The sequence below is a fragment of the Amblyomma maculatum genome, unplaced genomic scaffold (genome assembly GCF_055883805.1).
Source record: "Amblyomma maculatum isolate TAMU_Amacu unplaced genomic scaffold, ASM5588380v1 scaffold_19, whole genome shotgun sequence".
In the NCBI taxonomy this organism is placed as follows: domain Eukaryota; kingdom Metazoa; phylum Arthropoda; class Arachnida; order Ixodida; family Ixodidae; genus Amblyomma; species Amblyomma maculatum.
In genome coordinates, this window is record NW_028146744.1 from 5591424 (window position 1) to 5607233 (window position 15810).

Genomic DNA, 15810 nt, shown 5'->3' on the forward strand with positions numbered 1-15810 from the left:
TGAAATGGCAAAAACAGCGTTTTCTACCCCTAGAGATATACCATACAATTTTTTTTCGAGAAAACTATGCGTATCTTGAAAAACTAAGGTTAATTCTTTTGTGTCTAGATATTCGCCCACCACATATAAGAATTTCATTGGAAACGAAAGATGGCCATGGCACCCCGATTATGTTTCTTATCTAAGGCACCCATAATACGCTCTGAGAAAGCCAATATCAAGGGCTTTTTTTTAATATTCCATATAGCAAGCCTCTGCGATTCTCATCTTGGCGCTACGAGTAGAAATAAGAAAAATCAAAGCAGCCATCGAGCGGCGGCTGCTCCAAGAGCAGTTTGTGGTGATGTGGAAGGGGGGCCCTCTGGTGCAGGGCGGAGCTCTGGGGCTTCCCCTGCAGAATGCGAGTTCTGTGGCAAAACCTTTGCCACGCAGAAAGGCCTGGCAATTCACAAAGGCAAAATGCATAAGGGTGTGTTGGCAGGATTGAATGATGGTGCAGTGGGGCACCAGAGAGTAGGGGCGTTGGCCCCTTCAGGTAGTCGGACGGTTGTGCCATCAAAGAAAATTTGAAAGCTAGACACACCTTAGGTGTCGCCAGCCCTCACTTTCTGTTACAGCTGCACTTGCTAAGCTGAATTAATACGTTGAGTACTTTATTTTAGCCGCAGTGACGCGATTCCCGTAGAATTTGTAAGTCAAATCTGTAAACCTTGCGAATCTACCCATATATATGATCTCTTGCAGGTTTTATTCAAGCTACATATTACACCTGCTGCGCCCCATAGCTTGAGCCAAGGGTTATAAATAAACCATTAGAAACAGACGATGGAAACCGGTGGCGCATTGCTGGCAGCCACTTAGGACAGCGCAGAAAATTTTTATTTTGTACGTAGGGAAGTGAGGTTATTCGCTTCAAGTACTAAATATTCACTTTAGACAATAAATAGGACTTACAGAGTCGGTGAGCACGTTTGGAAACCCCTGTTTCAATATTTGCGGTTAGAAACCTCATGTGTACCTTTTTTACCAGCTGCAGATAAATTCCTGGTTATGTAGATGCCGAAACCGTTGCCAGCCCATTCGCGCACCTCAATTGTGCTGCTCACAACATGATTTTGAGCGGACAAAACAACCTGCCGCTATAATGGCTAGCCCCATGCATGAGTAAGGGTGATATGCTGGCGATGGTTGCTTCGCGTCGGCCCTTTGGCGCACATGAAGGCTCGAGTTACAATGAGCGCGCCGAACTTTGCAATGCGGATAATGACTACAAAGCGGTAAGGATACAAATGAGTGGAACAGTATTTTTCAGCTGTAAAATACAAATACAGTCTTGTTGGACGAATGTGCTGGCGCGGACGAAGAAACCATAAGCAACTTGTAGGTCTAACGCTACACAGGGCTGTCGAGCCAAGCCAAGTCCTCAATTGCATTGTCCGGGAATCTGATTTTTGTATTTTCGTGGTTTCCTATTGTATCTGGCGTTCAAACTGCAGACGTGAGGGTTATTTATCGCAAATAATCAAACGTGGTTTGTGCCGGTACTCTTCAAAGCAGCTACACCATTTATTGTGTAAGTCATTAATCAGTAATTTAGGTAAATAATGTCAATTAAGGATTCCAAACAAAACCTTTTCTGTGGCGTTCAAGGTAGCTTCCAGCAATATGTATCTGGTTTCCTTTGCCTGCCTCCGAAATGTTCTTTTTTATCCCTTGAATCAAATTTGCTTGGACAAGCAGTATATGTGTAAAAATGGTCCACCTCATATTTAAATTGACTTCAGGTATTATCCGATTACTAAATCACCACTGATCCCACTGAAGGTCCGTATAATTGCTTGAGTGACAGCTTTTTATCACTTTAACAGGCTAGAAAATTCATATGAATACGGAATGAAAGCTGATATTTTCTTTCGTATATTTTCTAGGATGCCTGAGAAGAGGCAGCGTGTACCCGGTTGACGTCCTCTCCAGGAAGACCGCGGCAGCCATCAAGCGATGGCTCGTAACAGTGAAGTAATGGGACGGCGGGCACAACGAGCAGGAAAACGTGACATCTTCAACTCAGCCTAGAAGCTGAAAGCCGGAATAAATTGCTGTGAAGGCTCACAACTTTAGTAAGCTGCAAGTGCCACTTTTTATTAGGAGGGTTTTGAGCCTGTTTCGAATATTTACGAAAAAACAATAAAAAGTGCTGTTTAAAACTACATTTGTCGATGCGCAAGCTTTTTTAAGCTGCATGCGTATGGGGTGCTTTTCACCTGCCCGGAGAACACCATCGATGATACCAAAAAGTTAGAGCCCGCTTGGAGGGGAATATGCGCATCTCAAAATACTGCCGCAGCGCTATCGTCCATGCACAATCGAACTGCAGACGTTTTAATGAGTAAACCATAGGCCATGGATGAGTAGACTCCTAATCATACCTGGATAAACCACCGGGTAGCGTGTACCGCCGAAGTGGTTGGGCCATGTGTGGGTAAGCCATGGCTCATGCATGACCCTAGAGCGGCAGTAGGCTGATAAAGTCGGCCATACTCGCCGGCCCGAGGTCGATTGCCGATAATTGACCGTTCTTAGGTCATTGTCAATTCCCGACTTCGGGCTGAGATGGGTGGCCTAGGTCGGCCCAATGAGTTTTAGTCGGTCATATTGGCAAGGGCCGAGCGCGGGCCGACTATGCGCTTGCCGCTTGGGACTGCCGTATGACAGCTATAGGTATATTCTGGCTAGCGATGACACAACAATCGATTATTGTTTGAGCGTATGCACCCTGTCGCAGCGATCCTCGGCAAACTGGCAGCGGAGCGATAAGCATTGACTTCAATAGCTGCAGTGTGTTTTATGAACTTCAGCAGAATTATAATAGATTGTAACGATCGAGTGGCTAGATTTCCGCGTTCACACTTCAGCACTCAAGAGCTGTAAGTAAACGCTTATGCGTGACAGGTATGCAGACAGAGCTAGCGATTTCGGCGTGTGTGGAAAGCGACATTCAGCCGTTTAAGTGAGGTACTCACAAAATCAGCAGCACTTCAATAGCTGTAGTGTGTTTTATGAACTTCAGCAGAATTATAATAGAGTGTAACGATCGAGTGGCTAGATTTCCGCGTTCACACTTCAGCACTCAAGAGCTGTAAGTAAACGCTTATGCGTGACAAGTATGCAGACAGAGCTAGCGATTTCGGCGTGTGTGGAAAGCGACATTCACCCGTTTAAGTGAGGTACTCACAAAATGAGCCGAAAGCGTATATCAGCTAACCAGCGGCCAGTGCAGCTGTCGTGGGCTTAGATCTCTTGTGTATATTATATCCAGCCATTTAAAAAAAATGCAAATGGTCGCCGAACATTCTCTTGGTAACGATATTTAGTATAAACTGTTTGCACATCGTAGAAAGCGTAGGAGTGGCAAAAAACTAGCGCGCCAGTCATATGCGGAGACAGCCGACAATCAAGCACTGATTCCTAGTGTGGGATGAAACGCTGGCTGTCTCAGGCGTATTGCTATGGAGGCGATCAAAATGCAACAGGGCACATGCTATGCAATGTATGTGCGTCTTTCATCCTAATAAACCCAAGGCAGCTGAAACTAATCTGGAACTCATCAGTATAGTGTTTCTCTTTGACCATGAATTTTGTTACATGAATCCTGGAATTTTCTACATCTTCCTAAAATAATGCGCGCGATTTTATATGCCTCGTAATAGTGTTGTAAATTTTGTTTCCTCATTGTTTTTGTGCAGGTGCCATTTGCGAAAAAGTTGGGGTGGACGCTTTGGAGGCACACGCATTTATTCGCAGATGGCTGCCTGGTTCCTGTGACAGAGGGGTTGGAAGAAAAAGGCGTTATGCTGAAGCCTCCCCTGGCGAACCAGGCATGCCACTTGTGAATGCAATTGCAGGGTCAGCCCCTTCACTACGCCTATGAGTGTGCCCTCCAGCTCCCTGGCCCCTTCCACGTCCCGAGAGCCCGCCCTGCCCTGCCCAACCCTGCCACTGCCCTGCACGCCCCTGCTGCCACTCTGCCTGCCACTGCCCCGCCAGCTGCGGTTGTGTGTGCCCTCAGCGCTGGCTAGTAACAACTGCCGTCTAGTAACAATTGCAATAAATATTATCTTTTTGTGAACCCTGCCCTTGTTTCGTGAATATCTACTGGTGGCTCATGAGCGGCAATTTGAATTATTATGGCCACTCTTATTTTAAAGGCCATTATTGTCCCAGCAAGTTCGATGTGCTCTCACGAATATGGCTTGAATGAAAAAGGTTGCATTTTATGGCCTACACAGACAGTGCCACAAAATGTGTAATCTTGACATCATCAATGGTACATGAATAGAGTAGCCGGTGTACCCATGAACCATTGGATGAATATTGGTATCGACAATATGCGGCATGAATTGAGTAGCCAGTGCACCTGCAATGGCTAACCATTGGTATGATATTGGCATTGACAATGGGTCATCAATGGAATAGCTGGTATTCAACAAATATTGCTAATACAATGATGGTATAATGCTGGACAGTATTGGCAAGAATCATGGTGCATAAATGTAAGGTCTAATGTTGTGCCTACATTGGTGCCTCCAGTCTGGTTGAGCACTGGACCAGTCTTGGAACGAAAGATGGGCCAAGAATGGAGAATGTAGTAAAATGCCCAAATGCCAATATCAATACAATATTAATGCCATTCTTTTCCAGTGATGAACCATAGTTGGACCAATGCTGGTGTGCTGCTTGGGACAGTGAGCGGGAACTGGCTGGGCGTGCGTCCGCTGATCTAACAGCCTTAGCCGCGAATATCTCTTTCGCGAAGTTACTGCCAGCGTGCGCTAGACTGCGCTGATTGTACAGTTCGGCACGCTTTCCCGCGTTCACGCTCATACATTTTGTGACTTTACATTAAAGGGATTATGAAATTGCAGCGGAGGTCACTGATAAACATTTTTGTGTGGAACGATTGCTTTTGATCTTTTGCCCAAAGTATTACTTCTTAGAATGATATTTCCTAGTCGATGGGTTCACGCGTAGTGTTGAGATTAGGAATTCTCCTTCGGATCATACGTCACAGCTACAGAGAGCAACATGTCATTAGAGGGTGCCATTCGCTGCAGCCATCTGTGCCTCAAAGGTATCGCAACAACGTGGACTGTGCGCCTTCACACGCTGAGCCGGAAATTCCTGAGGCCGCCAGTGCGGGAAAGAAGCGAGTGGTTCAGCGTGGTACAAGAGCGAGTGGGAAACGAGGAGCAGTGGCGCGCAGCATTGTGCACAAAGTCAACACTGCTTCTCTACCGCTTACATAGAACCGCCCGGTAGAGGCAGCACAACGACAGTGCAGCGCTGCGCACTCTCTTGTACCGGCAGAGGTTCGGCGCTTGACCGGTCGGGATTCTGCCAAAAGGAGAGCATAGAGCATCTGGTCCTCCACTGCCCGCAACTGGCGCCGAGACACCCAGAGGGCACTACTGTACTGCAGGCGCTGGGATTCGCAACCTCTGACGGCGACACTTCCGCACGCGGCGGTAACGAAAACCGGCTTCGCCATTGGTGGGGGCTGACTCGGCAGCGCTAGCTGAAGACGAACTCAGTGGCTCAAGCGAAGGTGCCCCCTTCCCGTGCTTTTATCTTCCGTGCCTGTGTGATCACACAGTTTCAAAAACCGTTACTTTTGCTAGAGCGCTTTGCTGCATTACACTTTCACTTTGCCCCACTGTAAATATCATTGTTAACATGAAAAAAAAAAAAACAAAAGATGGCTTGTATGTTTTTGTGGGTGTGCGTGCTTCGACTTACTGACATGTAAACGACTAGCAGACTAGGGCGCACGATGTCCCCCCCCCCCCCCCCCTGATATAAAGGAATATCAACATAATAACAATGATAATCATCCTCACGGCAGCAGCGCCTTCGCGAACACACTTCCGCTAGCTGCGAAACTCGTCTGCTCATGTGCTGCGTGAACCCCTAGGATTTGTAACCGAGAATGTGGCAGCGTCTGGGGACTGAAAGTGCGCGTCGGCGTCTTAGTGGGACAAGCACTCGATCTGGCCCAATTCAACATTGTGCATTTCTACTTTGGACCATGAACAACACACAAAATAGGCGGCGTCAACCTTAGAGTATTGACCTACACGCAGCAACAGCGTACTCCCGTCGCATCTTCGCAGCATCGATCGTTTGTACGACGTGCTGTTAATCAAGTTGAACATACGTAAAAAAACAGTCTGCCTGTTCTCAGCAGCACCACGAAAGTACACGTTTCCAACGTTTGCCTGAAGCATCGGATGCAGCTAGTTTGCCTCAGAGGTGTCATATCCTCGATAACACAACGGAGACAACGTTCAGGGCTGCTGCCTGGTCGTCGCTAGGCCTCGTTTATTATGTATCGAAGCCACAGCGTATTGCGCTTTGGAATTAGCCAGCGCAACTACAGATAGTTTATGCACGGAACTGCTTTATTGTCGACAGTATCACTTCAAAAAATATCAAGAAATGACTGAGTTCAGCGACGCGAAAACAGCGGCGCTAGCTGAGCGAAGCCGCACCGGTGGCAGGTGCGACTGCATTTGAGCAGAAACCGCATCTGTCACTGAGCCTCAAAAGGGTTAGTTTATGACGTAACGTTATCCCAATACTGCGTTGCAAATAACTGCGAAGTTCAAAAATAAACCTTTATCTTTCAGTGATCGCGTATAGTTTTGGCGACCCTTCCACACCGCAGCCATATGAACTCTCTGGAAACTCATCTTTCGTCCGCCAAAACGCATCGGAAACTTCTACACGGAGGGTCGGCGAACTCCTCGTCACTCCACGAAAATATTACGGCAAGCCTCCTCCAACCCCTGTCTAGCTTAGCCGATCGAGTGCACTTTTCCATGCACGATTCCTGTGTTCAGCTGCGGAAATTGCTCACACCATGCGCTGCCGAGCTGAATGGACCGAGCTAATTTGCTGATATTTTACTATGTCGCTACTGACTTGGACGATCCCTACAGATGAGATAAAATTCGCGTGTACGTAATAGTATGGCACTTCCTTAAAAATGTGCCAAAGAATTTAAAAGATCGCAAAATTGCTCTTCTAAACTCTCAATTCTTAAGACATCGTAGTGCGTGCTCACCTGTGGATTCCGATCCAATTTTGGTAGCGGTATTTCTGAAATGACCACTCCGTGCTCGCATCCAAGATACGTGCAGTTTTCTTTTTTTAATTGTAAAGCTCAGGGGGTCTGCTTCTGAGCCACTTGTGTCTGGTGCTCTTTGGCCTAAGATGACCTTGCGCCATATCAAATCAGTCCATAATCATCATCATTCTGAGCCACTTTGCGAGGCTTCTAGTGCAATGTTCCCAATCCCTTGATGGTAAGGTTTTTGTCATACCCTCTTCCAATACGAAAGATCTCCACTAATGCTAAATCAGCGCCATTACGGGGGTTAAAGCAGACCCTCTGGGCTTTACACGTTTGACAAATGCATTCTTTATTGTAGTAATACGGAAATTTTAGCTACTTGGTACATGATTCCAAATTACCAGCGCTGCGACGAACAACAACGAAAGAGGAAGGACATGGACAAGCGCTAAAGGCTGTCATTATAAAGACTGTATTCATTATAAATATTGTCATTTGAACGAATCCAGTCGGTCCAACGTGCCTAGTAGAAAAAAAATGCCTACCGCTTTTTAATAAAACCAAGATTAATTTTATACACCAATATCAGTTGACTAGAGAATTGTCAGAGTCATATCATATCCACAAGAACAGTGACACGTGCGTGAGCTTACCATCTGTAAACATCCAAGATAGTGAGCGTTCATATCTGGATACCTAGAAAAAAATCTGTGAAGCGCACGTGCCTTTGCTTGTCTTCTGCGAGTATTTAACTTGTGTTTCTTCGAATAAATTTTCAGTTGATAGTAGCGCTTGTCCTTGTCCTTCCTCTCTCGTTTTGTTCTTCATCGCAGCGCTGTTAATTTGCATTCTTTATGCACCCCAAGAGATGCCTCTTTCTGACCATCGTGAAAGCGTTTCATCTGCTAAAAACGGCGACGGCATATTTGCACACGCAAAGCTCGCACGCTCGTAGCCGGCATCCACGCAGAGTCATTGCTGGGCGTCGCGCCAACTCGGTCATGAGGCCGGCCGCAGTTGGCCAGACCACAGAAGACGGTACCAACGCTACAGACACGGCAAACAGACGGGCAGTGTGAGATAAGAAGGGCTTAAGGACATAGTTTTCAGCGCAAAGGCACGCGGCCAAAGGAAGGAAGAAGAAAGACTGTAAGGACGAACACCTTCCTTCCTTTGGCCGCGTGCCTTTGCCAAGAAAACTATGTCCTTAAATCTAGAATACCAACCAGCCCAACAACTAACTCTACTGAAATAAGAAGGGTTCTTTTGAAATGCCGCGCTCGGCAGGAGTGCAGGCTAATTTGCTCTCAATTGGATATAAAGGGAAGTGCTTCTCGGCGGCGGCGACCGCTGTAGACAGCAGCCTGCTCACCTGCATGCCATGCGCTCGCGAATGATCTGGCCTGCCTGTTTTCGCTTATAATTTCGACAGTTCAATAAGCAGCATAAGCCGGCGGCACACCAGAGAGACAAGATTGGAAGCCATGGCAACGCAAAAGGAGAAGGTAGAAAAGCAGAGAGCGTTGAATGTGGTGTGAAAGGGATGAAATCCACGCTCCGGAAAACGTACGCCACATCCAGGTATCTACGAACTCAACGTGAGGTGAGGACGTTTTCATGGTTGGGTCGCAGTCCCCGAGCGGTTTGTACTTTTTTTTTTTGCAATCGCGGAACGTTCAGTTGAGGGGGGAGATGAGGAGCGCCATTTTAGTCGCTGATATCTCGAGTTAATGAAGCTAGATCAAACTAAGTGACTGGTGAAGGAATAGCTGCCTCTCGCACACTTTCCTTTATACTCACTTTAGGCTTTTCATAGTCCTTTTAGGGAACAAATATGGGGCTGTTTTTCACCGAGACAGCATTTGTTTTAGTGGCGAGGTTAAGTGAAGAGGTGAATGACAAGCAGGAAGACGTGTTTACTTTTTTCATTACTATGTGCCAGTAAGGTATTTTTAAGTTCTCACTTTCTCCCTTCCCAGTTTTGACCATCTGTGCCCAGTTCCACCCCTGGGGATAAATGAACTCGTTGCCCGCACGGAGACACCGCTTTTTTTTTTTTTTTAAACTTACCAAGAATTGCGCCCCAATAAGCCAGCGGCATTGGACTGGGTAGCGAAAGTCTGCCGAAGGTCCGCCACTTCGCTTGGGCAAAATACTCGGTTGACCAGATGTGTGTGTGTTGTGTAACCTTATCAGTTCATGCTCGGTTCAACAAGCTTTCTATTTGATGGCGAACCTGCCCTGTTTGTCTTCGAGTCGGTTCAAAATTACTATTGGAACGCCGATACAGTTAATGAAAGTGATCCCAAAGCCCAGTGGCTTCAGGAGCTAATATTATTTTATCTGAAATAAATGAAGTTCACTTCCGAGGTTGACTTTGTAGGAAGAATAGAGTACGAATGGCCCTGATGTTTAGAAAGCACAGTGTGCATGCAACCCGACACCGCAGCTGGCACAGGAAAAATTTATACATCTCCCCGAATATGCGCTTGGTTCCGGACCCCTGCATAATCTACAAGGTAAATAATTACGCGGATGACATTGCCTTCCTACCAACTGATTTTAACAACAAAATATATAACTGGTGGGAATCGTGGAAGATGGAATTAAACATCGAAATCCTAATCCATGCCTGTAAGTTAATCAACAAACAAGTCAAGGCTACTTTATTGAAAGCTTATATTCGAATCTGCGTCATTCTGTAATCATATTAGCGTTAACGTATCTTATAACCCCGCAAGGAATGTTCAGAAGTTGATCGGAGGCTTGGGTATGTCCGCAGTGATTTCTTTTTATCGCCGTTTGTCCAAATTGATTATGCTCCCCTTTATTTTCTCAGTACTGCGCAATTATTAAACGACGCTGGGAAGAATGGAAGCGGCCGTTTTGATGTTATCACCTTACATCAATTGTAACGCTCAGGATATCTAACCTCAACCAACTATTACTCTCTATTTATTTGTTTGTTCCGCGCACTTGAAGGCTACTTGTGTGAAAGAACCACCTTTCATCTCGCCAGAATAAAAAAGGCGGTGTTCTGCAATACAGCAAAGTGCCATCAACAGATATCTTTCTCAGACCGGCGTGCTTTGGAGACACATTATTCGCACCATAAAACAAATCGCAGGTGGTCTCTTACACATCCATTATATTTCTTCTCCGTCTTTTTATTGACGTCTGCATTGATGTATTCTTTTTGTACTGCATTTCCGTGTCGAGCTATTTTCAGCACTATAGCTTCGTATCGCGCATCCCCTTTAACCTTGACTTTTCGTTATATTGCGCCCACCCCTCCCTTTACTGCCAATTCCCCGATATAAAAGAAATGAAAAAAAAAAAAAGTTTACACCGTGCAGAGAGACATTTATCTGTGTAGGTTACAATGCTCCTACCGGCGAAGGCGGCACGTTTTGGGAGTCCAATTTTGTTCACTAGGTCCGGTTTAGCGCTGATAGTGCATAACCCAGGTATGACCCTGTCCGATCCACAGCTGGCAGCTGAAAATAACTGACCCTCTTCATAGCTCAACTAGCTTAAAAACGATGCTGTTATAGCGCTCCTGCAGGACAGATTGATGCCTTCGGATTTGACAGCATGTCAGTGTCATGACCGGCGGCAAACACGAGTCATCTGCACATACCAGAGCGCGGCGGCACACAGCGAGGCCGCGGTGACTGCAAGTGACATGTTCTGCTCTGTACCCGAAGGTTACTTCTTAGGACACCACAGAGAAGACCCTACTGCTGCGGCTACATTACGTGTCTATAAAGCAGCAATGCCTCTCGGAGTGAACATTTGGCACCAGTGGCGACGTAGTGAGTAGTCGCTAACACTAATCTGCTTATCGCAGGCTAGATCGTTTCTTTTTCCAGGGTTTCTGCTGTTATCGCTCTCACTGCTGCCTGTGAATGAGCGGCTTCTGTTGCTGAGTGACCTTTGTTTGCCGGGTAAAACATGTCGAGGGAATTTTACAAGATTTTTACGACTAGCGCTGAAAACACCTTTAAAGAACAGAAAGCGGAGTTGAAAGTGAGAGAGGAGGAATGGAAGGGAACTTCCACTTAGAACAGCGCACCTTATGCACTGAGCTTAGATTATTGTGCCAAAGTGCATGATGAAACCAACAAACTTCGTGCACCTACGTTAAGTGACAACTGCACTCTAAAGAAGGAAATGAAAAAGAACTCATTTCCAAACCGTCTCCGCGAAGCCTGAAAATATACATACAACAAGGATGTAAAAATTAAAAGTGTGGTGAAGGAGCCAAACATTCCTAAGATGTTCGAAAACATTAGTAACGCCAGAAGGTAGCCTAATACTCTAACGGACATTGACTACTACCATAGGGTAGCAACTAAGGATAAAAACAACAAAAACATTGTCTTCCACTTCGAAAAATGTGGCAATAATTTGGCCCTTTGCAACAGCACTGTCGAAGAAGATATATATATATATATATATATATATATATATATATATATATATATATATATATATATATATATATATATATATATATATATATATATATATATATATATAAAGAGAGAGAGCAAAATGAACATCCAGCAACTTCAAGGAACAGCCTATCAATGCAAGCGGGATCAAGCGGGATCAAGCGGGATCACAAGTAGCGATTTGTGTTCAGTACAAAATGCCTCAATTTTCGCCTGTCAAAGCGAAGTAGTTCGTCGTTGCAACCAAACTTAACAGCCACCTGGACAAGATCTGCGCAACTGCTGACATCTCCGATGCTTCGTCATACGATTTTGAGTGTGTGTTGATAAGCGGTGGCGATTCATCCGAGAAAGGTTTAAAAAATAATTTAAATTAAGCAGTTTGTCAAACGGTTCAGTTTTTCATCTAAATTCCAGATCTACACGGTCAAAATGGCTTGATATACAATTATATTTGCAGTTGTGGCGCGAAAGGTTTCAAGTACTGATATTCAAGAAAACCTGTACACTGATGACTCAAAATTCATTTGCGCCAGTCAACAACTATTTCGTCTTGAACAAAAACAACAGTGGAAAAGACGGGTGACATGTACATGTTATATGCCGATTTCAATACCACATCTGGATATAGTACAACGTGTCGATTAAAAAGCGTTGTGCGTCCTGAAGAGAAAGAATTAATATGCTTGCTGATATGTAATGATCCCCTCCTTGGAGTGTTATAGATTTAATTTTTTTGGATGATATTTAACTTTAAATTATAAATGGCTATGTACAGTTATTATTGGCGGGCATCTAATGTTTTATGAGTAGCATGTGTTGGCCTATTTTATTGCAAAGCAGTAGGCCCAAAAGTCAAAACTGCAAAACGGCCTCCTGACAACTATGTGATCTCAAATATTTCAAGCCCTTCTTGCGAGCTGCTAATGATCTTGAAGTGCAATGCATATCGTAGTCCAATAACTCTTACTCGCGTCACTCCCGTGACATGATCCCTAATCTATAAATGCATGAGACAAAACCGTCGTATCATCAGATCTGAAATCTCTAAAAATTCGCCTATTAGTTTACTTTTCAAACAACATTCGTCATATCCGACGCGCTTAGCCTGAAGAAATTGCACAATAGAACTATTTAGACAAAGCATCTGGCATGAAGACTAGGGCTTTATATTTTTCCTTAGGCATGCTGATAAATCATATGATGCATTTTTAAACATAGTCAAGAAAACGCTACTATGTATCGATCCCAATAAACACACATCGCGCTCAAAAAAGGTGACGTAAGCAGTGGATTACCAGGGACACCCTAAAACTGTTTCGGGGGAAAAAGAAATAAAACGTATCTAGAATTCATACGCAGTCGTGAAGAACAAAAGATGCTAGAATTTTGAGTATTTGGGAACAAAGTATATAAGTGCGTAAATATATTTACAGAAAATTATAAAAAAAAAAGTTTTCACATGTGTTGCCGTTATAAAAGTGACATCATATGGAAGAATCCAAAATAAAACTCTAAACAGGCAAGCTGACTTAGCAGCAATAGCTTTATTGGGATAAATGGCATAGACGTCACTGGGACGAGCATTGCAAACTAATTTAATTATCTTTTCGCTGAAATAGGCAGTTGTAATTGTTCTGGTGAACAGGTACAGACACAAGGATGCCTCGTAATAACTTACAGTTTTCAAGCTGCACCGCAGGGCGGCGCTTAGCAGCATCAAAGCTGAAATTTCAGATGACTTTGTTACGCAAAAGGGAAACACGAAGATAAGAAGCAGACACTGCATCTAAAATGCAGGAAACATGTAGAGGTGGATACGAAGTGGAGAGGTTGGGTTTTCGCTTTGAGGTATTCCTTGTAAAGCCGTCAAGAAGGCGATGCCATATAGCATTCCGTAACAGGTTTCAAAGATCCAAAACGTTCAGCCTGAGCTCAACAAGAAGCATTCCATTTTACCATACTCGGCCAGAATTCAGGGTTGGGTGGTAGTATGGAGCTGAAAGAACGTACCTACGTGCACACGCATAAGTGAATTAGGAATGCTCTAAATATCTGTATGCTGCACATTTGGCTGCGATATTGCAGTTTTGTGTTTATTACGTTACCTAGAAAAAGCAGATGCAGTTGCAACAAAATAACGAGCTCTTTCTGGATCATCGCCGCAGATTGTAATGCTCCTAGCCTAAACAGATATGTTGAATCCTTAATACTTGTAATGAGATGTCAGTATAGGCTGAATATTTCAGATGGGCACTTAATTATCCTGACGCTCGAAATGTGAAAGCATTGCTAATTGCGTTCCTACTTATTTCGACGTCCGATCTTTCAGCGTTCTCACATTCTGGTTTATAAATGTTCCTATGACAACGTAAGCTTTGCTCTTGACATTTTATTTTGATGTCCGGTGTTATTTACACGTCTACTTCTTGTCTACATGTGCTCTTTTGATGCTACTATGGCATCTATATCCCATTTATCTCGATTAAGTGACTAGTTAAACTCGATTCAGATATTAGTCAATAACGTCATTAACATTAAATGTCACTAACGTTCACTACCCAATACTACTCCTATCTCTATGTAATCTAATAGGGTCATAAATTTACTCTTAATGGTGACCTTAACTCATAATGAGGTGCATTTTCAGTTTTATCTATATTACCTCACTTTTGTGGTCATGACTCTAAGTAGTAAGCTGTACAAAATGCTGCTTTGACGTTTCTCATTATCATTATTGTCCTTTTTATCTGTTGATGGCGACTTAAATTCCCATTGAGGTGCGTCGTTTGTCTTATATAAACATCATACCTCAATAACGTTATCTTTACTATCATTACTGTAATCAATATTCTGTACAAAACGTAGCTACGAAATAAGTTATTATCATTATTCATCCCCTATTATTGACTGTTTATCGTTAGCTATCACCGTCCTTATGTAGTTATCTTATGTACACATTTGGCCATCACGCATGATGTCCACGTTACTCATGAACCAAGAAATGCAATCTCATTAATAAATGATGGATATTAGTCGGTGTCTTGCACAACGAAGTATCTTAGCACATGGGACACTGAATCCTTGCCAAGCTTTCGTTCAGATGTGTTCCTTTTTCCAGTCCAAAAGTTAAACTTATATGGTAGATGCTCAAGCAGATAAGCTACCAGTGAAAAGCCTCACAGACAGCACCCACTAACATTTTATTTAATTCTTCGCTCGTCTCTTCCTCAGCCTTAAGCTAAACCTTTATCCATGAGTTAAAGCCACATATAACGCGCAAAGAGAAAAAACAATAGTCCCTCTAGATGCAGAGAAAAAAAGCTCACCAGAGTGAAATGTGAGTAGAAGATGCGCTCCCTGGCGACGTGATGAGTGAGGAGGAAGACAGGGTAATGAACGAGGTAGACTCCAAAGGACAGATGACTCAGTGGCACAAATCCGTTCCAGGAGAGGAAACGGTTCACAATCCCTGCAATTTTTACAATAAAGTAACGACAGATAAATATGCTGAATATCCTCTGCATATCCTGTCCCCTCTATACTTGTAATACATTGCTGTCGGATACATTAAGTGCTTCCCACTAAATAATACCAAGGTCAAAACCTCATGTTAGCACAGGCCTTTGGTGGAAGACTTTTGTACACTCTGAAGTGTATTTTCGGCTATGTGGCAGGGATTGCTGCGGATCTCAGCAAACGCTTGTTGCCTGAAAAACGCTCTACAGTGCCCTTTAAAAACGAATAATGGATGTCATACTATTACACGATATTTTAAGTCACAAATACAATATATGTTGTTATGTTGTATATAACTGTAAACCCGTCTGTATGAGGAAATATGCACGGCACAGCAATGTATTTCACAAGCAGCTCACCTCCTCTGCCTGTGGCGCAAGCAAATGCGACGCAGGCGATGCAGACCGACCACAAGATGCGGTCGGTGAATGCGTGAAAGAGCCGTTTCGCCTCTGTGGCTCGCTCGCTTTTGCTGTACCATTCGAGCTTCATGAACAGGCAGTATAGGCCGCAGAACAAGCAGATGCACCACAAGCAAGCCTGAACGATCTGCGAAAAATATAACAGGGAAAGGTCTGGCAAGATCTGCATGCACCTCCATGGGAGCACAACTACTACTACAATGTGCTAAAGCGATAATCACTACTTAAGCCGCCGTGCTATCCTAAGATTCCCAAGGATAGAGCTCTCTTAATGTCAACACAC

At 44.1% G+C, this 15810-nt stretch overlaps 1 protein-coding gene across 1 annotated transcript in view; it reads right to left on the reverse strand.

Moving 5' to 3' along the window:
* Nucleotides 1–15810, reverse strand: part of LOC146171611 (nose resistant to fluoxetine protein 6-like) — a 223932-nt gene that overhangs the window by 21590 nt on the left and 186532 nt on the right. The window contains exons 14-15 of the mRNA XM_084586476.1: nucleotides 15465–15654; nucleotides 14916–15058 (exon numbers count right to left, since the gene is read on the reverse strand). Of these exons, the coding sequence (XP_084442602.1) occupies nucleotides 14916–15058; nucleotides 15465–15654 (333 nt within the window). The remainder of the gene's footprint in view (nucleotides 1–14915; nucleotides 15059–15464; nucleotides 15655–15810) is intronic.